Source organism: Loxodonta africana, chromosome 4 (assembly GCF_030014295.1).
Source record: "Loxodonta africana isolate mLoxAfr1 chromosome 4, mLoxAfr1.hap2, whole genome shotgun sequence".
NCBI classification, from domain to species: Eukaryota; Metazoa; Chordata; class Mammalia; order Proboscidea; family Elephantidae; genus Loxodonta; species Loxodonta africana.
The window spans coordinates 72,603,811-72,631,743 of NC_087345.1; the positions used below are offsets into that span (position 1 = coordinate 72,603,811).

The 27,933-nt window shown below is 40.0% G+C and overlaps 1 protein-coding gene across 1 annotated transcript in view; it reads left to right on the top strand.

Moving 5' to 3' along the window:
* The window catches only part of C4H12orf56 (chromosome 4 C12orf56 homolog), a 98,177-nt gene that overhangs the window by 12,705 nt on the left and 57,539 nt on the right, over window positions 1-27,933 (top strand). The window contains exon 4 of the mRNA XM_023558434.2: window positions 24,959-25,121. Within this exon, the coding sequence (XP_023414202.2) occupies window positions 24,959-25,121 (163 nt within the window). The remainder of the gene's footprint in view (window positions 1-24,958; window positions 25,122-27,933) is intronic.

The window sequence follows — 27,933 nt, forward strand, 5'->3', positions numbered from 1 at the left end:
TTAGGCTCAATGTAACCAAAAAACTAAACCAGTCCTGCCTGGAGGGGAGATGAGAGGGTGGAGGGGGTTAGAAGCTGGCGAAAAGGACATGAAAAGAGGGAGTGGAGGGAGAGAGCGGGCTGTCTCATTAGGGGGAGAGTAATTGGGAGTGTGTAGCAAGGTGTATATGGGTTTTTGTGTGAGAGACTGACTTGATTTGTAAACTTTCGCTTAAAGCACAATAAAAATTACTTTAAAAAAAAAAAAACCCAAACCAAACCCATCGCCATCAAGTCAGTTCTGACTCACAGTGACCCTACAGGATGGAGTAGAACTGCCCCGTAGAGTTTCCAAGGAGCGCCTGGTAGATTGGAACTGCCAAACTTTTGGTTAGCAGCCATAGCTTTTAACCGCTACGCCACCAGTGTTTCCAGTGTAACCACAGGGCCCCTGAAAGTAGAAAAGGTGGGCAGAAAAAGAGTCAGTAGCAGAGTGGTACAGCCACTGCTGGCTTTGAAGGTGAAGGTGGCTGTGAACCAAGGAATGTAGGCAGCCTCTAGAAGCTGGAAAAGGCAAGGAAACGAATTCTGTCTTAGAGCCTTCAGAAGGAATGCAGCCCTGCTGACATTTTGACTTTAGACTGCTGAGATCCATTTTGGACTTCCAGCTGCCCGAACTATAAGAGAATAAACTTGTGTTATCTTAAGTCACCAAGCTTGTGGTAATTTGTTATAAAAGCAATAGGAAAAGAATACAGATGTGTTCCCTATTAAGGGGAAAGTCTGGTGGTATAGTGGTTAAGTGCTACGGCTACTAACCAAAAGGTTGGCAGTTCAGCTCCACCAGGTGCTCCTTGGAAACTCTATGGGGTAGGTCTGCTCTGTCTTATAGGGTCGCTATCGGAATTGACTTGATGGCAATTGGTTTGGTTTTTCTGGTTTCCCTATGAAGGTGTTTTAAAGTATGTCATCTTTTTAAAAATATTGTTTCAGGAAGAAATAAATATGATCAAACCAAGCACAAATGCCTTAACAATATTTTTTTTTCTGAGTTTTTATGAAAAAATAGTTCTAGGGTTACTGTAGTTCAGTGACTTGTACTAATTTTCACAGGGTGTGTGGACATGGGTGTCACTAAGTTGCCTTACCTTGTTCCAATTAATAACCACAGATACAATTGACTAGTCATCCCTCTATGAACACTACACCCTTACTCAATACCACAGTGTGTAGAACTCCTGTTTTCTGTGTGTTATCATGTGTAGTTGTCCTCCTTACTAACTCAGTCACTTCAATTACATTGTTTCATAGAACTGGTTCCTTCTTCCTTGAAAGATAAACTCTTTAATCTCCTTTACTAGGGTGCTGTCCTCTTTCTAAAACCAGATCTTTAGGCATCTTTTTCCGTTTTTAACGTTTTTTTTTTTTTTATTGTACTGTGCAGATTTGTCTTCTTGTTATTTAACTTTCAGTTGGCTCAGGTTTCCATTCTATTTTTGTTCTCGTTCCCACTTGGTTGCTGGACTTTACTAAAGCTCCTAAGCAAACCAGTCCTTTACGCCTCTTGGCCCCTCCCTCCTTGTTCATTGTTAGGCCAGATTCCTCTGTTTAGTTCATGTCACATGCTGCTGTAACACTTTAGGAAAAAAAATTTGCAAATATGCAAATCAAATTCCATTCTCCCCTCTAAGGAAAATAAATTGAAGTTAACAACAAAAGGTTAGACCAGAAGTCTTTACATGTTTTGGAGAGAGCAAAAGATGAGCTTAAAGTGCACTTGAAGATCTCCAGTAGGTGTTTGATATAGCTCATCTCAAGGAAAGGGTCCAGTGTTGCTTGGGCAGAGCTTTTAAACAAGGCTGACATTTTCTTTAGAAGTTACTTTGGAACTAATTCTCTAGATTTCTGCTCTTGTGTTCATCAAAACGCTATTCTTTAATTAAGCCCTTTTTTTTTTTAAGATTAGGCTGGAAACCCTGATGGCGTAGTGGTTAAGCGCTACGGCTGCTAACCAAAGGGTCGGTGGTTTGAATCCACCAGGCACTCCTCAGAAACTCTACAGGGCAATTCTGCTCTGTCTTATAGGGTCGCTATGAGTCGGAGTCGACTCGACGGCACTGAGTTTGGTTTTTTGTTTTTTTTTTAATTAACTTTTATTGAGCTTCAAGTGAACATTTACAAATCAAGTCAGTCTGTCACATATAAGTTAATATACATCTTACTCCTTACTCCCACTTGCTCTCCCCCTAATGAGTCAGCCCTTCCAGTCTCTCCTTTTATGAAAACTTTGCCAGCCTCCAACGCTCTCTATCCTCCCATCCCCCCTCCAGACAGGAGATGCCAACACAGTCTCAAGTGTCCACCTGATATAATTAGCTCACTCTTCATCAGCATCTCTCTCCCACCCACTGTCCAGTCCCTTTCATGTCTGATGAATTGTCTTCGGGGATGGTTCCCGTCCTGTGCCAACAGAAGGTTTGGGGACCATGACCACCGGGATTCCTCTAGTCACAGCCAGACCATTAAGTATGGTCTTTTTATGAGAGTTTGGGGTCTGCATCCCACTGATCTCCTGCTCCCTCAGGGGTTCTCTATTATGCTCCCTGTGAGGGCAGTCATCGATTGTGGCTGGGCACCAACTAGTTCTTCTGGTCTCAGGATAATGTAGGTCTCTGGTTCATGTGGCCCTTTCTGTCTCTTGGGCTCTTAGTTGTCGTGTGACCTTGGTGTTCTTCATTCTCCTTTGCTCCAGGTGGGTTGAGACCAATTGATGCATCTTAGATGGCTGCTTGTTAGCATTTAAGACCCCAGACGCCAAATTTCAAAGTGCGATGCAGAATGTTTTCATAATAGAATTATTTTGCCAGTTGACTTGGAAGTCCCCTTAAACCATGGTTCCCAAACCCCTGCCCTTGCTCCGCTGACCTTTGAAGTATTCAGTTTATCCCAGAAACTTCTTTGCTTTTGGTCCAGTCCAGTCCAGTTGAGCTGACCTTCCATGTATTGAGTGTTGTCCTTCCTTTCACCTAAAGCAGTTCTTATCTGCTAATTAATCAGTAAAAAACCCTCTCCCTCCCTCCCTCCCTCCCCGCCTCGTAACCACAAAAGTATGTGTTCTTCTCAGTTTATACTATTTCTCAAGATCTTATAATAGTGGTCTTGTACAATATTTGTCCTTTTGCCTCTGACTGATTTCGCTCAGCATAATGCCTTCCAGGTTCCTCCATGTTATGAAATGTTTGACAGATTCGTCACTGTTCTTTATCCATGCGTAGTATTCCATTGTGTGAATATACCACAATTTATTTACCCATTCATCCGTTGATGGACTCCTTGGTTGCTTCCAGCTTTTTGCTATTGTAAACAGAGCTGCAGTAAACATGGGTGTGCATATATCTGTTTGTGTGAAGGCTCTTGTTTCTGTAGGGTATATTTCGAGGAGTGGGATTTCTGGGTTGTATGGTAGTTCTATTTCTAACTGTTTAAGATAATGCCAGATAGATTTCCAAAGTGGTTGTATTTTTTTTTTTAAGATTAGGCAAGTAGCCTGGTTGGTGCAAGCAGTTTTTGATTGGCTGCTGTGATAGTTAAGATGGTGTGTCAGCTTGGCTGGGCCATGACTCTTAGTGGCTTGGCAGCTAGGTAATGATGTAAGTTGGCAGTTATACAATGATGTAATTTGGCAGTTATATAATGATGTAGTTACTCTCCATTTTGTGATATAATCACTTCCATGATGCGATCTGATATGATCAGCCAATCAGTTGTAAGGGGAGTTTCCTCAGGGGTGTGGCCTGCATTCATTATGTATGGACGTTCTGGCAAGGTTTGCTGGCTTTTGCTTGCTCCAGATCCTGCATCTGGCTTGTCATCATCCGACCTCCAGTTCTTGGGACTTGAGCCAGCGGCTGCTGTATTACCTGCTGATCTTGGGATTTGTCGGCCTCTACAACCTGTGGGCCAGTAGCCTGTGGTCTTACCTGCTGATCTTGATTATGTCAGCTTCCACAGCCCTTGAGCCAGAAGCCTGTCATCTGGCCTACTGATCTTGGGTTCATCAGCCCCTGCACCTACATGAGTCAGGAAAAGCCTCTAGCCTGATACTTGACCCATGGACTTGGTACTTGCCAGCCTCTAAAACCATAGAAGCCATTTTCCTTGAGATAAATACTTCTCTCGCTCTCTCTAAATATATATATATATATAATATATATGTGTGTATATATATAGGTTAAGAGAGACGGCTGCTAACCAAAAGGTCAGCAGTTTGAATCCACCAGGCACTCCTTGCAAACTCTATGGGGCAGTTCTACTGTGTTCCATAGGGTTCCTATGAGTTGGAATTGACTTGATGGCAACGGCTTTGCTTTTTTGTTTTACATATATATATACATACACATATATATATATACACGCACACTTATATGCTTCATTGGTTTTGCTTCTGTAGAGAGCCCAGCCTAAGACAGTTGCTAACTGATAGGTTGTTGGTTTGAACCTACCCAGCAGCTTCACAGAAGACCTGGTGACCTGTTTCCATAAAGATTATAGCCAAGAAAGCCCTAGGGAGCAGTTCTATTCTAACACATGGAATTGCCATAAGTCAAGGGCCAACTCAATGGCAGCTAACAACAATAATAACAATATTAAAAACAAACAATTAGGCACATATTTTTAAAATGTAAGAACAATATACATTTAAAAAAAATTTTATAAATATAAGAACAATATCCCCCACGTGTCTGTCAGTTTGTCATGCTGTGGGGGCTTGTGTGTTGCTGTGATGCTGGAAGCTATGCCACTGATATTCAGATACCAGCAGGGTCACCCATGGAGGACAGGTTTCAGCTGAGCTTCCAGACTAAGACAGACTAGGAAGAAGGACCCAGCAGTCTACTTCTGAAAAGCATTACCCGGTGAAAACCTTATGAATAGCAGCGGAACATTGTCTGATATAGTGCTGGAAGATGAGCCCCCCAGGTTGGAAGGCACTCAAAAGATGACTGGGGAATAGCTGCCTCCTCAAAGTGGAGTCGACCTTAATGACATGGATGGAGTAAAGCTTTCGGTACCTTAGTTTGCTGATGTGGCACGACTCAAAATGAGAAGAAACAGCTGCAAACATCCATTAATAATTGGAACCTGGAATGTACAAAGTGTGAATCTAGGAAAATTGGAAATTGTCAAAAATGAAATGGAACACATAAGCATTGATATCCTAGGCATTAGTGAGCTGAAATGGACTGGTATTGGCCATTTTGAATCAGACAATCATATAGTTCCCATGCTGGGAATGACAACTTGAAGAGGAATGGTGTTGCATTCATCGTCAAAAAGAAAGTTTCAAGATCCATGCTGAAGCACGACACTGTCAGTAATAGGATAATATCCATACGACTACAAGGAAGACCAGTTAATACGACTATTATTCAAATTTACGCACCAACCACTAGGGCCAAAGATGAAGAAATAGAAGATTTGTATCAGCTACTACAGTCTGAAATGGATAGAACATGCAATCAAGATGCATTGATAATTACTGGCGATTGGAATGCGAAAGTTGGAAACAAAGAAGTAGGATCAGTAGTTGGAAAATATGGCCTTGGTGATAGAAAGAATGCAGGAGATCGAATGACAGAATTTTGCAAGACCAACGACTTCTTCATTGCAAATGCCTTCTTTCACCAACATAAACGGCGACTATACACATTTTTTTTTTGGACCTTGCCAGATGGAACACACAAATCAAATTGACCACACCTGTGGAAAGAGACCATGGAAAAGCTCAATATCATCAGTCAGAACAAGGCCAGGGGCCGACTGTGGAACAGACCATCAATTGCTCATATGCAAGTTCAAGTTGAAACTGAGGAAAATCAGAGCAAGTCCACGAGAGCCAAAATATGACCTTGAATATATCCCACCTGAATTTAGAGACCATCTCAAGAATAGATTTGATGCATTGAACACTAGTGACCGAAGATCAGATGAGTTGTGGAATGACATCAAGGACATCATCCACGAAGAAAGCAAGAGGTCAATGAAAAGACAGGAAAGAAAGAAAAGACCAAGGTGGATGTCAGAGGAGACTCTGAAACTTGCTCTTGAGCATCGAGCAGCGAAAGCAAAAGTAAGAATTGATGAAGCAAAAGAACTGAAGATTTCAAAGGGCCTCTCGAGAAGACAAAATAAAGTATTATAATGACATGTGCAAAGAGCTGGAGATGGAAAACCAAAAGTGACGAACACCCTTGGCGTTTCTCAAGCTGAAAGAACTGAAGAAAAAATTCAAGCCTCGAGTTGCAATAGTGAAGGATTCCATGGGGAAAATATTAAATGACACAGGAAGCATCAAAAGAAGATGGAAGGAATACACAGAGTCATTATACCAAAAAGAATTAGTCGATATTCAACCATTTCAAGAGGTGGCATATGATCAGGAACTGATGGTACTGAAGGAAGAAGTCCAAGCTGCTCTGAAGGCATTGGCGAAAAACAAGGCTCCAGGAATTGATGGAATATCAATTGAGATGTTTCAACAGACAGATGCAGCGTTGGAGGTGCTCACTCGTGTAGGCCAAGAAATATGGAAGATAGCTTCCTGGCCAACTGATTGGAAGAGATCCATATTTATGCCTATTCCCAAGAAAGGTGATCCAACCAAATGTGGAAATTATAGAACAATATCATTAATATCACGTGCAAGCAAAATTCTGCTGAAGATCATTCAAAAACGGCTGCAGCAGTATATTGACAGGGAATTGCCAGAAATTCAGGCTGGTTTCAGAAGAGGACGTGGAACCAGGGATATCATTGCTGATGTCAGATGGATCCTGGCTGAAAGCAGAGAATACCAGAAGGATGTTTACCTGTGTTTTATTGATTATACAAAGGCATTTGACTGTGTGGATCATAACAAACTATGGATAACACTGCGAAGAATGGGAATTCCAGAACACTTAATTGTGCTCATGAGGAACCTTTACATAGATCAAGAGGCAGTTGTTCGACAGAACAAGGGGATACTGATTGGTTTAAAGTCAGGAAAGGTGTGTGTCAGAGTTGTATTCTTTCACCATACCTATTTTTTCTGTACGCTGAACAAATAATACGAGAAGCTGGACTATGTGAAGAAGAATGGGGCATCAGGATTGGCGTTAAAACTCGTTAACAACCTGCATTATGTAGATGACACAACCTTACTTGCTGAAAGTGAAGAGGGCTTGAAGCACTTACTAATGAAGCTCAAAGACCACAGCCTTCAGTATGGTTTACACCTCAACATAAAGAAAACAAAAATCCTCATGACTGGACCAATGAGCAACATCATGATAAACGGAGAAAAGATTGACATTGTCAAAGATTTCATTTTACTTGAATCCACAATCAACAGCCATGGAAGTAGCAGTCAAGAAATCAAAAGACACACTGCACTGGGCAAATCTGCTGCAAAGGACCTCTTCAAAGTGTTGAAGAGCAAAGATGTCACCCTGAAGACTAAGGTGCACCTGACCCAAGCCATGGTATCTTCAATCGCATCATATGCATGTGAAAGCTGGACAATGAACAAGGAAGACCGAAGAAGAGTTGATGCCTTTGAATTGTGGTGTTGGCGAAGAATATTGAATATAGCATGGACTGCCAAAGTCTTAGAAGAAGTACAACCAGAATGCTCCTTAGAAACAAGGATGGCGAGACTGCGTCTTACATACTTTGGACATGTTGTCAGGAGGGATGAGTCCCTGGAGAAGGACATCATGCTTGGCAGAGTACAGGGTCAGCGGAAAAGAGGAAGACCCTCAATGAGGTGGATTGACAAAGTGGCTGCAACAATGAGCTCAAGCACAACAAGGGTTGTGAGGATGGCGCAGGACCAGGCAGTGTTTCATTCTGTTGCGCATAGGGTCGCTGTGAGTCGGAACCGACTCGACGGCACCTAACAACAACAAGAACAATATACCCAGAACAGTCTATAAATTTTCTATGGATTCACTCTTCTTCAGAAACATTCCATCTGATACAAGCCCACCCAAATGCCGTCGGGGGAAAAAGTCTATGAACTCTAGCAGCCCTTGCTTCTGGCTCTTGCCTCGCTTTCTCCTTTTCCTTTCCCTGCTTTCTCCTCCCCCAGGGAATGTCTGCTCTTCAGCCATCCCAGAGTTTATGACATTTCTTGAATAGGCAATGAATGCACCCTTTATAACACGGCCTCTTTACCTGTGGTGTACATTTCCTCTGCCAAGGATGATCAGACCATCACCTTTACAATCGGCTATTTCATCCTTGGTGATCTCATAGCATCCATTTATTCACTCAGACATATTTATTGAACACCTATGCTAGGCAGTCTCTAAAGAATGACATGATACCTTTTCTAAAGGAGGAGACAGATGTGTAAACACATAGTTAAAAACAGTAGCATCTCCATTAGAGGTATTTGTGGGATGCTATGAGATCACAGAGGAGCCTCTGACTTAGCTTGGGGAGGAAGAAAGGGAGGTAAGGGGAGTAAATTGTTGCTGTTGTTAGGTGCCATTGAGTCAATTTCAACTTATAGAAACCCTATGTGAAACTCCTTCATGGGGTTTCTAGGCTGTAATCTTTATGGAGGAGCCTTCGTGATGCCGTGGTTAAGTGCTAGGCTGCTGATGGAAAGGATGGCAGTTCGAACCCACCAGCTGCTCCATCGGAGAAAGATGTGGCGGTCTGCTTCTGTAAAGATTTACAGCCTTGGAAACCCTATGGGCAGTTCCACTCTGTCCTATAGGGTCGCTTTGAGTCAGAATCAACTCAAATGGCAACAGGTTTTAGAATCTTTATAGGAACAGATCACCAGATCTTTCTCCCATGGAGCCACTTGATGGGTTCCAACCGCCAACCTTTCGGTTAGCAGCCAAGGGCTTAACTGGGAGTAAATTCCTGAAACCCAAACCCATTGCAGTTGAGTTGATTTGTGTTTCAGCTGAAACAACACCTCCTCAGGGATTCCCTGGGCATTTGATCTAAACTGCCATCCCCCTATCTCATTTATCACTTTTGTTTGTTTTCAGAGCAGTTATCACTATCTGCACTGTATGAAATTAACTTGTTCAACAATTTGTTATTACCTCTCACAGTAAATGTAAGCTCCACGAGAGCAGGATTTCATGTATCATTGTGCATAGTACCTTCCCTGGCACATAGGAGATTGGAAGAATGAATGAATGATGAATGTTCAGCTGCATCATACAGTTTACTTCTCAGTCAAAAAAAAAAAAAACCAAACCCACTGCCATCTAGTCGCTTCCAACTCATAGCGACCCTGTAGGACAGAGTAGAACTGCCCCATAGAGTTTCCAAGGAGCACCTGGCAGATTCGAACTGCCGACCGTTTGGTTAGCAGTCCTAGCACTTAACCACTACACCACCAGGGTTTCCACTTCTTAGTCAGGGAGATATATTTCTTTATTTCTAAGTATTAAGAAACCCTCAGGACTAACAACGCACTAGTCAGGGTTACACAGCCAGTTAAAGGCAGAGCCAGAGTACATCTCCAGGTTTCTTGATGCATCAGGGTTTCTTCTTTTTTTCAATAATTTTTATTGTGCTTTAAGTGAAAGTTTACAAATCAAGTCAGTCTCTCACACAAAAACCCATATGCACCTTGCTACACACTCCCAATTACTCTCCCCCTAATGAGACAGCCCGCTCCCTCCCTCCACTCTCTCTTTTCGTGTCATTTTTGCCAGCTTCTAACCCCCTCTACCCTCTCATCTCCACTCCAGGCAGGAGATGCCAACATAGTCTCAAGTGTCCACCTGATCCAAGAAGCTCACTCCTCACCACCATCCCTCTCCAACCCATTGTCCAGTCCAATCCATGTCTGAAGAGTTGGCTTCGGGAATGGTTTCTGTCCTGGGCCAACAGAAGGTCTGGGGGCCATGACCACCAGGGTCCTTCTAGTCTCAGACCATTAAGTCTGGTCTTTTTATGAGAATTTGGGGTCTGCATCCCACTGCTCTCCTGCTCCCTCAGGAGTTCTCTGTTGTGTTCCCTGTCAGGGCAGTCATCTGTTGTAGCCAGGCACCATCTAGTTCTTCTGGTCTCAGGATGATGTAGTCGCTGGTTCATGTGGCCCTTTCTGTCTCTTGGGCTCGTAATCACCTTGTGTGCTTGGTGTTCTTCATTCCCCTTTGATCCAGGTGGGTTGAAGACCAATTGATGTGTTGCATCAGGGTTTCTTGATGCTCATGCTCAGATCTGTTCACAGGTTCTTTGTGCTTGTATGAGATGATCCCCATCTTGTTTAGCTGTGTCATGCATTTTGAGAGGTACTTAAGAGTTATGTAAGGTGACATGATATATGGATGCCTCTTTTTTCCTGTACCTTTTTCTTCAATTTTAACTCCTTTGTAGCATTTCAAAGCTCTTAACAGTAGGAGGCTGTAAAATTAGTCAATATGGTTTCTTATTAGTAGTTTGTTTTCTAATTGCATTATTGCATTCACATCTTCAGAAACTTCATGAGGGCAGGCATTTTGCAGTGTGATTTACCACTGTATCCCTAGTGACTGCAGTGATTGTGTATTGGTCAGGATAACCTTAGGTTAAGCTGTAGTAAAGAGAACTGCAAAATCTCAGTGGTTTAACACTGCAGAAAATTCAGGTCTCACTGAAGCTACATGTCCATCATGGATTAGCAAGGGGCTCTGCTCATCCTAGTCGTACATGTGTGACACTTAGTCACACATCTTACTATCAGAGGCTCCATCTCAACATACGTTCTTGCTTAACCGCCATAGCAAGAGGAAATTAACTTGCCAAATTGTGTACTGGTTTTTAAGCTTCTGCCCAGAAGTGGCACATGTCACTTCTCACATTTCACTTGCCAGAGTCAAAAAAAATGGCCACGTCTAACTTGAAAGGGGGATGAGAAAATGAAGTCCTACCATATGTGCATTCCACATGTCTGGAAGAGAGAAGAACAGGAGTCTTTGTAATGGCCCTAATAACTACTTTGAATTGTGGACATTTTGAGTAGTGCTCACTATGTGCCACTCAGCTGCTCTTTTAAGTGCTTAACTTGAAACTTCTTAATCCTCATAGAACCCCAGATAATGTTATTACTTCAGTTTTAGAGGTAAGGAACTTGAGTTAAAGAGTTTGAGCAGTTTGGCCAAGGTTATCCACAAGTAAGTAGCAGAACCAGAATTTCAACCCAGATAGTCTGGCTCCAGGGTCAGTGCTCTTCATCTCTAGGCTATACAGCTGCATACCTAGTGGGTCACTGTAGGTCACTGAAAAAAATAAGTTTGATTGTCTGAATCCCCAGCAGACTTTAAACTCTTTGAGAACTAAAGCCCCCAGCTTACATTTTGCATGTTTCAGTTTTTGGCTTTCTAACAGGAGCTCCAAAAAAATCTATGCTGAATCGAACTGAATAAATTAGATACTGGATAATCAGCTGCTGAAAGCTTAGGACTCTTTCTCTCTGAAATTAAAAGCTGATTAAAAAAAAATCCGAATCAAGACCGTGAGATCAAAACTAACTGATAAGTCCCTGAAGTCATCTTTGAACCAAACAATAACCTAATTAGAAAAACAATTTATTTATTAAGCATTATACACTTTAAAAAAATTATCTATATATGATCAAATTGACAACAGCAACTCGAAAGGATAGATGAGAAGCTTAGGAGGGCAGAGAGTTTGTATTAATGATGGTAAAAAGTTTGGAAAAGGTTGTCGAGAAAGGTGGCACAACTTGAAGAATGTAACTGATGTCACTGAACTGTACATGTAGAAATTATTGAAATGGTGTGTGTTTTGTTGTGTATATTTTCACACACATACACCCACAAGAATAATTTAAAAAAAACTAAAGGATAAGGTAAATATGAATTTGTTCACAAAATCTTGGAAAACAAAAAAATTAGGGAGTATTTTCTTGCATTTTGAAGTAGTGTTTTAGTTAGCTAAGAGAAATTAGTACCAGTTACAAATATAAATATGGTGAAGGATAATGGAAATACATTCATGAGGTGATATATTATTTTTAAGAGATTGAGTCAAAGAAGTTAGGGATATTTTTAGATAAATTTTATTCATTTGAGATAATAAGAAAAGAAAGCACCCTCTTCTCTCTTAATATGCTCTTGCTGCCACCATAAGAGACAAACACCAGGCTGACTGGACTGTAAGTCTGGCTCAGTATCACATTACTGAGGTTCTCAGGAGCAATCAAGGGTCGTTAGTAGCAAACATCTGTGGTACTATGGGCCAGCCTTGTGCCAAACACTTTATATGGATTACTTCATTTGATTTTCTTAACTCGGTAAGGAAGGTGATATCTTCCCCCTTTTACAGATGAGGAAACTGAGGCAGAGAAAGGACACATATTCAGAAAGCATCTGAGCTGGGATTCAAACCCAAGTCTTTTGACTTTGAAGCTAGCGTTCTTAACCACTATGCACCTAGCAATAATTAGCCTCCTGCAAAGTTTTTAGGTTTTGCAGTAGGAACAATATAATTACCTCATTATGTGAATTTTCTGGCTCCTGGACATTAGTTGTTAATGGGAGGAGGAGATGAAGGTATAAACAAAACACCTTTTTCATTCCACCACACCACCTCTCTCTATTCAAGATTGTTGCCCTTCAAAGCCAGGACTGGTACCATTGCTGTTGCTGACGAGGTTCAAGGACAGGCTTGGTTAAAATCATGCAGGTGAGATGTAGTATCCTTTCACGGGACTGAGACTGGAAAGCTGTTTTTCTTTTAGTCCTTCTTAGCTGAGGCTCTTGGCCCTGAGGCAATGATTTTTCAAGCCTAACACTGAACTAGGGAGTCTTCAATAATATGGTGGGGGCACTGCCCAATTCTCAAAACAGATAGGTAATTCCTTCTGGAATATGTGGGTGGATCATTGCTGCCAGCAATATTCATAGATTCGAATAATAGCTCTACTTAGACTTCCTTAGGGATTGATACTTTAAAGCCCTGGTTCAGTATAATGGAAAAAAAAACCACCTCGTGGAGACTGCAGTGAGTTTTTTGTTTTAATTATTACAGTGGCAAAGATTTGCCAAGTTCTAAATGTAAAAATAGCTTCTACTTAAGACTAAGCTTATGTACAGCGTGACGTAAGTATTTGCTAATATGGTTTAATTGGAGAGGAATCCAACCAAAATACCACCATATGTTTTAGTTTTATACTGCTGCTATAACAGAAATACCACAAATGGGTGGTTTTAACAAACAGAAATTTATTTTCTCACAGTTTAGGAGGCTAGAAACCTAAATTCAGGGTGACAGCTCTAGGGGAAGGCTTTTCTTTCTCTGTCGGTTCTGGAGGAAAGTCCTTGTCTCTTTTTAGCTTCTGTTCTTTGGTACTTTGGTGATCTTCATGTGGCGTGTATCTTCCCTTTGTACTTTCTTCTCTGTGCCTGATCTGCTCTTTTTATACCTCAGAGGTGATTGGCTTAAGACACAGTCTATACTGAATTAACCTCATTAACATAACAAAGAAAGCACTATTCCTAAATGAGATTATATCCACTGGTTTAGGGTTTAAGATTTACAGCACATATTTTCAGTGGACTCAATTCAGTCCCTAACACCATATATCAGCCACTTCATCGTTTCATTCAGTCTTTTGGGTTTACTATTGGTTCACCTTCAGATTCTCTCTGAGATACTCCAGGAACAAGTAGTTATTAAATTGCAATTTGAGTAAATTATTTTATTACTTGCTTTCCTCCCTTTGTCAGAGACCAAACTTAGATCTTGTTGTGCAGAAACTAAGTTACATCCTGAAAGGACCATGGAGCTGAAAGATGGAGAGAGGATTAGTTTTACGTTGTAGTTTAGCTCTTTCTGGGCCTTACTTCCACTGCCTCATGGTCATTAAGTACAGTGGTCTCCACACTGTGGCCTAGTAAATGTTGCGTACTTTAATTTTTCCCTTTTGCCTCTTCCTCCAGTTTATGTCTATCTTTTCACTACAGTGTATGCTTCTATTGAATGGATGTTAGATTTTATATGGAGCGTTCTACCAATGTTTTGAATTACTAGGGACTACAAATATGTAACTGAATAAAAAATAGTCCCTTACCTGGAGCAACAGAGGAAGAAGGAGAGTCAGAAGTAGGAGGAGGATATGGAATGTGTGGTGAATTGCCTCTATGAACAACTGCCTCCTTTGCTATGAGACCAGAACTGGATGGTGCCCAGCTACCACTACTGAACATTTTGATCAAAGATTCTACCGAAGAATTCTGACCAAAAGTGGAAAACGCAGAACGAAATTTCAAATTCTCATGGACTCCACACTTTCTGGAGCCATGGAGGCTGGATGAACCCCTGAAACTGGCCTGAGAATCTTTAAACCTTAAACCAAAAATACCCTCTGAAGTCTTCTTAAAACCAAGTAATAGTTTAGCTTAACTAGTAAAGAATGTCTGCCTTGAGCATATGCTCTTTTATGAACTATCTATATGGGCCCTGGTGGTGCAGTGGTTAAAGCACTCAGCTGCTAACCAGAATGTTAGCTATTTGAACCCACCAGCCACTCTGTGGGAGAAAGATGTGGCAGCCTGCTTCTGTAAAGATTTACAGTCTTGGAAACCCTATGGGGCAGTTCTACTCTGTCCTGCAGGGTCACTGTGAGTCAGAAATGACTTGACGGCAATGGGTAGTACTGTAAGTAGTATATGGGATCAGAGTGACAACAGCAACTCAAAAGATTAGATAGGAACATTAGGGAGCAGTGAACTCATGTTAATAAGGGAGGAACAGCTCAGAAAAGGAGGGTAAGAATGGTCACAGAACTCAAAGAATGTAATCAACGTCACTGAATTGTACATATAGAAACAGTTGAATTGGTGCATGTTTTCTTGTGTATAGTCTCAACAACAACAATGAAAAAAACAACAAAAGAAAAAAAAAAGTCCCTGTTTTTGAGTAACTCAAAATTAAGAGAGGAGGCAAGCAGATGAGAAAGAAGAAAAACAGTTTTAAGCAGATAATTATAATGAAAAGTGAAAAGAGATGTCTTAGGGTAATCAGAATATTGTGGGAGCCCCAAAGAGGGAGTGACATATTCTGTCAGGGGATGAACAGGTAAAGTTTCACTGAGGAAGTAACCTTTGCGCTGGGTCTTGAAGGATGAGTAGAAGTTTTCTAGGCAAAGAAAAAGGGCAAGTGTATCCCAAAACGAAGTAATAGCATGTGCTTGGTCAGTTTTTTACAATACAACCAAACCCAAATCAGCAGGACCAAGTAGAGCCCTACTTTAGTTAAGGCCACCACGCCTTTCTGTTTCTAGATGTCTTTTACAGGTTTGTCGGAACCAGTATCCAATCAAGAAGCACACATTGCATTTCGTTCCTGTCTCCCTCCGTTATTAATTTTTGCTTATGAAAATGTTCATACTTAAACAAGTGGAATGAAAAGTATGAGTCTCCAAATGCCTGTCATCAGCTTCAGTAATTATCAACATACAGCCAATCATGTTTCATCTATACTCCACCCAAGTTTTCCCCTGCTGGATTATTTTAAAGGAATTCTTGAACACCCTATTATTTCATTCACACATGCTTCAGTATGTATCTCTAAGAAATAAGGACAGTTTTTAAAAAGTAACTTTTTTTAACCTTAATGCCATTATCATGCCTAAAAAATTGACAGTCCTTGGGGGAATGTTTGGGATGTGATGTTGAGTCGATTCTGACTCATAGGGACCCTATAGGACAGAGTAGAACTGCCCTATAGGGTTTCCAAGGAGCAGCTGGTAGATTCAAACTGCTGACCTTCTGGTTAGCAGCCAGACACTTGATCACTGTGCCACCAGGGCTCCAGACAAATTCCTTAGTATCATCAAATATCCAGTCAATGTTCAAATTTCTCCATTCAAAAATGGCTTTTTACAGCAAGCTTGTTCGAATCAGAATCCTAATAATGTCGCACATTGTATTTGGTTGATCTGTCCCTTAAATCCCTTTTAATCTATGATAGGTCATCCCTCCTCCTTTCTTCCTGTCACTTATTTGCTGGAGAAACGAGGTGACTTGTCCTAGAGAATGTTGCACATTCTGGATCTGCCTTATTGCATCTCTGGAGTCCTTTAAAATATTTCTCTATCGCCTGTATTTCATGTAACCTGGGACTTAGAGGACAAGAGGACTCAGGTTTAATTTTTTTTGGCAAGAGTACTCCTAGTTGGTACTGTGTGCTTTCTATTGCACCCCATCAGGAGTCAACACATCGTCTTTTGTGATGTTCAGATTGACGTTTGGGCTATCATGTCTTTTAGGTCTCTTTTTAAACTAGGACAGTCCCCTTTCTACCCCCTACTTTTTAACATGATTTGTTGAAGAGATGTCCCAATTTTTCTGTAGAATGTCTCCCCTTCTGTATTTGCTAATTGTTTACTACTGGTGCTGTTTTACTTTGGAACACATATTATAATCACTTTGTATTTTTTTTTTTATCATAGCTAAGGAAGCTCTGGTAGTATAGTAGTTAGGAGTTACAGCTGCTGACCAAAAGGTCAGCAGTTCAAATCCACCAGGCGCTCCTTGGAAACCCTATGAGGCAGTTCTACTCTGTCCTTTAGGGTCACTGTGAGTTGGAATTGACTTGATGGCAACGGGTTTTTTTTTTTTTTTTTGGTTGTCATAACTAAGCTCTGCTGTTTGGCATCGCTTTTTTTTTTTTTTTTTAAATAATATATTTTATTGTATTCCCAGTGAAAGTTTACACAGCAAATTAGATTCCCTTTTGGTATCACTTTTTAAACCAGAGAAGTTGCTAACTATGTAAATAAAAAAATCTACCCTACTGAATAGGCTAGATAGTAAGTGAAGGGATCAGAGCAATTCTAAACCTAAATATTTTCTTGCCAGTCAACTCTTGTTTAAGAATTAACTTCAATAGCACTGTTAATAAAGAATATTAATTAGATAAAGTTATTAGAAAAACATATGTATATGATTCAGATTAAGAATGCATTATCAAAACAGTAAAAGCAAAGACTTGCTGCTCAAATATATTACTACTGGTTTGCTTTTAAATCTATGTTAAAAATAAATTTTGAATATGAAAGTCAAAATCTAAAGTTATGAGCCAATAATTGTTACAACAGTTTCCATGATTAGTAAACTTACTGCTTACTTATTGACTATCCCATTAACTGACATTTCACATTTACAATAGTAGAAAATCTACTATCCTACTATGTTGCACATTAACGACGTACATCTGACAATAATGAACACCTAGTTGTGAGGTGAAAGGAATGCTGCCTGTGATGGTTAAGGTTACGTGTCAACTTGGCTGGGCCTTGACTCTCAGTGGTTTGTCAGTTATGTAATGATGTAATTTGGCAGTTGTATAATAAGGTAGTCAGCTCCATTTAGTGATTTGATGGAGTCATCCTCCATTTTCACATAATGCCAATTTTCTCATAACGACCTGGTCTTTGGAACCTAACCATGTTGCTAAGCGAGGAGTGAGTGTATTGGGCTGTGTTTCTAAATTAAATGGTGGCAATTTTTAGTGTATGTTGTTGTTGCGTGCTGTTGAGTTGGTCCCAACTCATAGTGACCCTGTGTACAACGGAACGGAACATTATCCGGTCCTGCACCACCCTCACAATCATTGTTATGCTTGAGCCCATTGTTGCAGCCACTGTATCAATTCATTTCATTGAAGGTCTTCCTCTTTTTGACTGACCTTCTGCTCTACCAAGCATGATGTCCTTCTCCAGGAACTGGTCCCTCCTGATAACATGTCCAAAGTACACAAGACAAAGTCTCGCCATCCTTGCTTCTAAGGAGCATTCTGGCTGTACTTCTTCCAAGACAGATTTGTTTGTTCTTCTGGCAGCCAATGGTATATTCCCTTTCAGTTTCTTTATGCTAGAGAGAACCCAGTCAAAAGGATGAGAATTCTTGAGTCCTTTGAAGAAGAAGGATGGGAATGGAGGCTGGCTCTTGTCTGAATTATAGCCTGGACTGGGCAAGGCTGTGCAGTGTCCAAAGTGGGCAGCCAGTGGTTTGGGCAGCCAATGACCTCATGCTTGTGTATGGCTGTCTCATCAGTCTCAATGATTCACTAGAAAGTCTCATAGGACTCAGGAAAGCTGTTATGCTCATGGTTATACTTTATTATAGCAAAAGAATATGAATTAAAATCAGCAAAGGGAAAAGGTGCATAGGGTGAAGTCCATGAAAAACCAGAGGTAAGCTTCCATGTGTTCCCTTCCCAGTGGAGTTGCCTGGAGACATATTTAATTCTTCCAGCAATGATGTGCAAAGTGTTGCCAACCTGGGAAGCTCATCTGAGCCTTGGTGTCCAGGGTGTTTATTGGGGGTATCGGTCACATAGGCATGCAGTGTCTTAGTGGCTGACCTTAGCTACTCAGACTGAGCCAAAAACAGGTGTTTACCTTAAAGCACATTGTAAGGATAAACTTATCTGGCTAAAATGGTACCAAACCCATTGCCGTTAAGTGGATTCTGACTCATAGCAACCCTGTAGGGCAGAGTAGAACTGCCCCATAGGGTTTCTAAGGCTGTAAATCTTTACAGAAACGGACTGCCACATCTTTCTCCCGGAGCGGCTAGTGGACCTTTTGGTTAGCAGCAGAGTGCTTAACCACTGTACTGTCACCAGAACTCCTTCAAACTGGTACAGCATAGCTCAAAGCCTCAGGTATACAAAAATACTCTTATCAGGCAGAATATTCCAATAGCTCAGGAGTTCTCTCAGGAACCAGCCTAGGGCCCGTCCTGAAGACTGACCTTTCTCTGGAAGGTACAGGGTTTGAGCAACCCAGGACTGCCAAGTTAACCCATGCCTGCACACCTACTTATCCTTGTTCCCTTTACAGATTGAGAGAAGGTGTCACCTGGCTAGTGAGCCAGCATGGTTTCCTTTTTCTCTCCTTCACACAACTATCATGGTTGTTTCAGATTTTTCTCAAGGTTCTATTTTACTGGTAAACTCGCAGTTGGTATATGGTGTGTTCCCAAACCACCAGCTATGTGGGCTGTATAGCAAGCACCTTACTCAGAGGCAAAGATAGTTAGGTGAAATACTAGAAAGAGCTACGACTTATGAACAGTCTTAGAGAGTTTTAACAAAATTGAGAACCTAGAAGGCCATTTGCAAATTAACTCCACTTCCTCAGTTTCAGTTTCTAATGAGAAAGACAGTTCAACCTACCTTTTACATTACTGAGGGGAGTACAAGTACAGCACTGGGTCAGTAATAATTTCATGCAATTGGAATAAAATAGGTTATCTATAAAATATATATGGTATGATTTTCCCCAGACCTTCTGTTAGCCCAAGACTGGAACCATTCCCAAAGCCACCTCCCCAGGCAGGGATTGGACTGGACTATAAGGTATAAAACAATACTGGTGACAAGTGGGCTTCTTGGCTCAAGTAGACACATGAGACTATGTGGGCAGCTCCTGTCTCGAGGGGAGATGAGGGGGCAGAGGGGGACTGAAGCTGGCTGAATGGACACAGGTGGAGAGAAGGAGTGTGTTGTCTCATTAGGGGGAAAGCAACTAGGAGTATACAGCAAGGTGTATATAAATTTTTGTGTGAGAGACTGACTTGATTTGTAAACTTTCACTTAAAGCACAATTAAAAAATAGTGTATATATACTATGATTTAATTGTTATATAAGAGTTTTCTTGTTAGCAGGTCACAAAATGCGTCATGTGTCCTGATTTAGAGTTCTAAAATTATGTTCATTTACATATTACTCAGACTAATACCTGTGCTGTAAGGTGTTTGAATAAAAGCAGTTCTTTCAACTTTGATAAACCGTCCTAAAAACATAAATTAAGTGCTATATGAAAAAATGAATAATCTTATTTCCAACCTGACAGCTAAGTATTAGTTTATAAAATAGAATTTCACTCACAATACTTAAAACTTATTTTAAGATATAGAGTTAGAAATTTTAAACAGATTAGTTCTATGAGACCATTACAATATTCTTTCTAGCCGTCTACCTAATTATCCATTTATCTTTTCATGCTCTGGTGTGAAAATGAAACTTTGAGTTTTTAATTTCCTAAAAATGCCTCTATTGTAACTGTAAAAAAAGAAAACTTTTTTCAAGCAACACTATATCTAAAATAAAATGCTAGAGGACACTTACCAACAAGGGACTGAGTTCAGCTCCGTGTCTTTTAAGGGCTTTCTCTCTTTTTCTCCTACCTCAGGCACAGACAGCATATTCTTTGGACTAAGCCTTGTAGCACTGCTTAGCTCTGACAGTTGAGAAGCTTTCTAGTCTGAAAACTCTTAGTCCCCCATGGATGTGTAAATTATTAGCTCCTGGGCGGTCTTCTCATGCTTCACAGACATGCTATCGTGTTTATAAGGAGACTGTGACTTTTTTTTTTTAAGTTTTTTTTATTGAAATTAAAAAAAAAAAAAAAGAACCACATTCCTTACTTTAACACTTTGTCCTTGTGATTCAAATCCAGGTTGAATTAATTTTTTTTTTTCAATCAGAGTTTTGTTCTATATACAATTTTATAGCCATAGGCTTTGTAACTGGGATTACTGTTGCTTGCTAAATGAACCAGTAAGAGAACTGTGCATACTACCAGTGTTCATAGTTACACTCTTTTTATCACATCTGTCACCATGCCCCTTTTAGAGACACAGATAAATCCCCTTGGTTGTGTGACAGCCATCAGTGTAAACATCTACCACACCCCTTACAGTGACGATGGCCATGGAGGTGCATACAAATGGCTTTTTAAGTATTAGGTTCTGTAAACATAAACTGTCTTCATGAGTCATGTTAGATGTTGTCTTTACCCCCCTCCCCCCAGTCTTTTGGTGACAGATTTTCTGGAAAAAGTTACTAGCTAAAAATGCATGTATTTATATTTTATGACCATGAGATGACAAGACCACCAGTTGAAATATTAAAAGAAAAAAAAAAATCAGCCAAATAACTGCCTTTATTATACCATGTAGATGATGCTTAGAGTTAAATATTTAGTATAATCACTTATAATCCCACCACCCAGAAATGACTACAGTTAACCAAACATACCAGAAAAGTTGGTGTATAATATTTTAAACTATTTTTTATGCATTACATACACACACACATACACACACACACAGATGGAATGATACACCACTGTTCTGTAATCTGCTACTTTCACTTACAGCATATCACAGGCCTCTTTGCTACCCAATAAAAATAGAAAAATTCTAAATGAATGCTTTATATGAATGCCACCATAGTGTATTTAAGGAAGGTATATATATATTTTTTAATATTTTTAAAATAATTTTGTTGTTCTTGAGAATATACACATCAAAAACAAACACCAATTCAAGTTTCTACATGTACAATTCAGTGACATTGATTACATTCTTTGAGTTGTGCAACCATTCTCACCCTCTTTTTCTGAGTTGCTTCTCTCCTTTAAAGTAAACTCACTGACCCCTAAGGTTTCTATCTATCCTTTCAAGTTGCTGTTGTCAATTTGATCCCATATAGATAGATCTTAAAAGAGCATAATGCTCAAGGCAGACATCCTTTACTAGTTAAGCTAAAGTATTGTTTGGTTTTAAGATGATTTCAGGGGATATTTTTGGTTTAAGGTTTAAAGATTATCTCAGGGCATAGTTTTGGGGGTTCATCCAGCATCCATGGCTCCAGAAAGACTGGATTACATGGAAATTTGAAATTCTGTTCTACATTTTCAGCCTTTTGATCAGGATTCTTCTACAGAATCTTTGATCAAAATGTTCAGTAATGGTAGCCAGGCACCATCTAGTTCTGGTCTCATGCCAAAGTAGGCAGATGTTTATGGAGGCAACTAGCCACACATTTCATTTTTTCATCCTATTTCTGACTCTACTTCTTCCTCTGTTGCTCCAGGCAAATAGAGACCAATTGCTGTGCCGTTGGATGGCTGCTTGTAAGCTTTTAGGACCCCAGGTACTACCCAACAAACTAGGAGGTAGAACAGAAGCATTGAACAGTTATTAAGCCAGTTAACTGGCATGTCCCATGAAACCCTGACCCTAAACTCCAAACCAAGGAACCAAAACCCATGAAGTATTTAGTTTTACATAAGGAGCCTCAGCAGCTCTTTTTTTTTTTTTTTTTTTTTTTGTCATTGTTGTAAATATATCTAACACACAGCTTTTGGGAAAGGCCCTCTTCTTATAAGGTGCTGTGGCTGGTCAGTGGCAGAGTTCAGCCTGGAACTCAGGCTTTCATTGTTCCTTATCACCTCTAAGTAAGGCAACAACATCAACATCAATCCCTTTATCAAATACTTACTATATGCCAGGCATCATACTAAACTATTTAAGATCTTTAAATTAGATCACAGGTATAGAAAAAAAGATAATGCCCAGTTTAACAAATAGCACACTGATTTCTTCTCTTAAAAAAACAAAATCCGTATTCTAAAATCAGTCTTCTCCAGTAAACATTCTTGTTGCCAGAATGCCTGCATATCTTTGACCAACCAAAAAGGCAATCTCCCTATTCTAGGCCATTTGTTCTAAGGTATCTTATTTCAGTTACTCTTTGTTGTTTTCATTGTTAACTGCCATAGAGTTGGTCCTCAACTCATGGCAAACCCATGTACTATGGAACAAAGTGTTGCCTGAAATTGTGCCATCCCATGATCGGTAAGGTCTCGATTAAATGCTTAGGATTTTTAGATGTTCTCTCTAACAACATGTTTCCCTTTTTATGGCAGATAAGCAGCAGTAGCATCTCATTGATTAAGAGTAAAGGCAGAGCATCACCAGAGGCAAATACTTAACACCATTAATTCAAGAATCAGGAGGGATTCCTCTATGGAGTTTTTGCAATTACTTAGAATTTTTTTTTCCTGTTATCATCCAGCTTGTCTTTCTCTTTTGACAAACATAAGAAGAAAATACCAAATGCTACTAATAAAAATTTTTTTAAATCTAATTCAGAGTAACTGAATTTTGGGAGATGGATTAATGAAAAGTTATCAGGAGCTACACAAATTCAATTTCTAAAAATTGCTTTTAAATACACCCACTCCTCACTTATCAGCATGGTTAGGTTCCAAAGACCAGGTTGTTATGAGAAAATCAACATTATGCAAAAATGGAGGATGACCACATCAGATCACAAAATGGAGGATGACTACACCATTACATAACTGCCAAATTACATCATTACATAACTGCCAAACTATTGAGAATCATGGCCCAGCCAAGCTGACACATAACCTTAACCATCACAGCCAGCATTAGTTTTTCCTCACACCTCAGTGTTTGTTACTTACAGATGTACATTGTTAATGCACAAAACAGATACTAGATTTTTTACCTTTGTCCTAAATGTGAAATGTCAGATAATGAGGTAGTCTATAAGTATGGAGTAGGTATATGTACCAAAACCAAACTGTTGGGAGTAGGTACATGTACCAAAACCAAACTGTTGCCATCGAGTCAATTCCAATTCATAGCAACCCTATAGAACGGAGTAGACTGCCCCATAGGGTTTCCAAGGCCGTAATCTTTATGGAAGCAGACTGTCACATCTTTCTCCCATTGAGCAGCTGGTAGGTTTGACTCCGAACTTTTCAGTTAGCAGTCAAATGCTTAACCACTGTGCTAACAGGGGTCCTTTCAAATATATGTTTATGTGTTAGGTGCCATCAGGTTGGTTCTGACTTGTAGCAACCCTATGTACAACAGAACAAAACACTTTCCAGTCTCGTGCCATCCTCATAATAGTTATGTTTGAGTCCATTGTTGCAGCCACTGTGTCAATCCATCTCATCAAGGGTCTTCCTCTTTTTCTCTGACCCTCTACTTTACCAAGCGTGATGTCCTTCTCCAGGGACTAGTCCCTTCTGATAACATGTCCAAAGTATGTGAGACAAAGTCTCACTATTCCAGCTTCCAAGGAGCACTCTGGCTGAGACAGACTTGTTTGTTCTTCTGGCTGTTCATAGTATATTCGATATTCTTCGCCAACACCGTAATTCAAAGGCATCAATTCTTCTTTGGTTTTCCTTATTCGTTGTCCAGCTTTCACGTGCATATGAGGCGATTGAATATATCACGGCTTGGGTCAGATGTATCTTAGTCCTCGAAGTGACATCTTTGCATTTTAACACTTTAAAGAGGTCTTTTGCAGCAGATTTGTCCAATGCAGTACATTATTTGTTCAAGTATATAGAGTAATTGAAATCACTCTATTGAAACATGGCCCAGCAGAGGGCCTCAAATGATGTTTTAATTAATAATATTATTTTGTAGTTGATAAAGGAATTCTTTTCTGCATGAAAGATGCTTCAGGAATGCCTTAAGTCATTTCTTCCAAAAAGTCACAGCCTTGAAAACCCTATGGAGCAGTTCTACCCTGCACACACGAGGTCACTAGGGGTTGTAATAAACCAGAGCAACTCAGAACAATCTCTTTTTAATCAAGAATAGAAAATGGTGCACTTTGGAGAGAAGACAGGCAACTATTTAGAGGAAGAAACTTCCAGTACTTCAAACCTAGATGTTTTATTCACAGAATCTCTGTAGAATATTCTTTCCAAATGGGCATAGTCTCCTACATAGAAAAATCCTAGTTCAAACCCAATTAATTATACATTTTTGAGACCTTCAAAAAAAAAAACTATTTTCACAATAGAAGTGGAGAGGAATAGATTTTAACAAACAAAAACACTGTTACTATTTAGCAATCTTACAGTGTAAATAGTTTTTTGCGTTCTGTTGCTGAGCACATTTCTAATAAGCACTCAAAAACAAATAGAGGCAGGGTTGAGAAACCTAACAGTAAGAAGGGGAAAGGTGCCCCAGCTGAGAAAACAAAAAGAAAGAATGTACTTGAAACTTACCCTAAGCTTCGAGGGATTTATTATTCTAGCATAGGTAAGCAGTTTCATTTGTCCTCAACCAGCTCAATTAAAGTTTTTTTTTTTTTTTTTTTCCAGATTGATGATTACCCAGAATTTTTGAGTGGACCAGACAGAGAAATCAACCAACACATTCGTATCATCTATTCTTCAACTTCTTTGAAAAAAGAATGTGAAAAATCAAAAGGTGTCAGGAAATTTCTGTTACCATTTCAGCATGCCAATGTGAAAAGCAAAAAAGGTATGTAATGTATTTTCTTAAAATGACACCAAGAAAGATAATGTTTCTTATAAGATTTAAAAAAAAGATAACGTTAAGGATGACCTAATCAATCTATTGTCAGTAGAGCACCCAGCACATAGTTTTCCACAAATACGTGTATGTGGAACAGAAGGAAAGAAAGGAAGTGAGTACACAAAATATTGATTAAAAAAAAAAAAAGAATGAGTTAGAATCTGGATTCCATTTGGTTGGCTCTCATCTGATTTAATAATCTTGTTATAAACCACAGGTTTCAAAGAAAAACCTGGAGAAGAAAAGCAAGTGGGTAACTAGAAGGCTTGTGAACCTGGCTTTAGGCTGATATTCATCTCTGTGAGTCTTGGGCCTCCCCTCCCCCAGTAAGGGAAGCCACAAGGTCCTGCCCTGATAATTATCTAAAAATATTCATCCAAAAATATATATTGAGAATCTATTTGCCTCCAAGAACTGTGTACACACCTAGATGAAAGATTGCCTTTAGATCTTGTCTGTAGGAAGCTCAGTGTCTGAGGCAGGGGTTTTCCTTCTCTAGAAGATTCACACTTGGGGGAAGAGTGAAGGGGACGACGATGGTCAGGGCTTCTGGTACTTGCCCGGCTCGACCAGTAACCCTGCTTTTATATTTCACATTTTGGGCTTCACTTAAGCTTTTCCTGTGAAAAAGTTTTAAAAATCCAAGGACAAATGGATAAAAATAGAATAGAATATATAGTTCAGTATTAAACTGTTTATTTTCGTGGTCTTTTTAGATGTAAGGACCCTGGGTGGTGCCAACATTTGTGCTTGACTTCTAATCTAAAGGTTGGCGGTTCCAACCTACCCAGTGGTACTGTGGAAGAAAGTCCTGATACCTGCTTCCATAAAGATTATAGCCAAGAAAACCCTATGGAGCAATTCTATTCCATAACACATGGGGTTGCCGTGAGTCAGGATTGATTCCATGGTAACGGATTTTTTCGTTTCATATATATTAAGGAGGCCTTTAAAGTATCTATCCCTATAGTTGGGTGCTGGTGAAAAGCAGAGAAAAGAGCACAGACTTTGGCCTCAGCTAAACCCAGGTGTGAATCCTGGCTCTCACATTTTCCTCGTCGTGTAACCTTCCACAAGTCACGTAACTCATGAGAACTTTAGCTTTCTCATCTCTGTTACTAGCTTCTCAGTGCTGTTGTAGTAAATAAAATAATGTCGGTGGGGCTGGGCACACAGCTGGAAACAAGTCAGCCATTAGGATTGTATCCTTAGCATAGAAGGACAAAAAAAGAATGAAGGTCTAAGGTGGCTAACGGATAGGATAGGCCCTTCTACTGCTGGCACCCAGCCAGTGTAGTTAGACCAGCTGCCCATACCAGCCCATCCACTCTCCACTAGACTTCACTCCAAGTCAGATTCAGAGCATCTTGATTGAATAAGCTTGAAGTGTGGGAAAACTGTACAGTGTTTGTATACTGTCATGGATGGGTACCTGTCATGGATTGAATTATGTCCCCCCAAAAATGCATTTATCAATTTCGCTGGGCCATGGTTTCCAGTATTGTGTAGTTGTCTTCCATTTTGTGATTCTAATTTTATGTCGAAGAAGATTAGGGTGGGATTGTAATACCTTTACTAAGGTCACATCTCTTACCCAAAGTAAAGGCAGTTTCCCTGGGGTGTGTGGCCTGCACCACCTTTTATCTTACAAGAGATGAAAGGAAAGGGAAGCAAGCAGAGAGTAGGGGACCTCATATGACCAAGAAAGAAGCAGTGCCGAGAGCAGAGCTTGTCCTTTGGATCCGGGGTCCCTGTACAGAGAAGCTCCTAGTCTGGGGGAAGATTGATGAGAAAGAAGGCTGACACAGAGAAAAAGCCTTCCCCTGGAGCTGACGCCCTGAATTCAGACTTTTAGCCCACTTTACTGTGAAAAAATAAATTTCTTTTTGTTAAAGCCATCCACATGTGGTATTTCTGTTATAGCAGCACTAGATAACTAAGACAGTACCTTTCCACACTGACTCTAGGGCATGGCAACTGTTTGTAGACGGTCTTGTAATTAGCAGGCTTATTAAACCCCTAGTTGCTCGCCAGGTCTCTTTCCATACTAATTAGGATACCTAACGGGTGTTGGTTGCCTTAAATGCTTATTTATTCTTGTCCATAAGCATAATTATCAATGCTTTTTTTTCCAACATGGGTAAGAAGATGAAAACACACTTTAAGAAGCCAATTACACATAGAAATTTTATGAAATTTAAATGGCTAGAAACTTTGCAAATTGTATAAAAGCAGTGAAGGTTAAAAAACCAAACTAACTTCATGTCCATGTGCGTGGCTTTCCATAGAATTACCCTCCCCACCACCCCGGTCTGTTCTTTTACTTCCACCCCTAAAGGTATCATTTGACATTTGTGTGGGGGATTTTAAAAGAAAAAAACCAAAACCAAAAAAATAAATAAATAAAACCAAGGAGCCACAGCACACATTATAGGATCGAAAAAAAATGTTCTCCCTTCCTGCATATCAACAGTGATACGCGATGTTTCTAATTCTCCTCCAAGCAGCTCGTTCCCCAGGTTAGGTGTTACTGTAGATCCAGGCTTACCTCATGGACATTCCGTAATATATGGCTCCGAAGTAAGAGATAGACTCATACTTGTCTGACCGTCTCTTTTACAAGTCATTTACTAAAACCTTAATGTTAGTAATGATGACGTCATGCCTACAAAAGCAGCACACATTAACTACTGAGCATTTAAATAAAGGTGATTGTTAGGACTTACTCCAAATCTCTTGGGTGAAAGCCTAGGGAATA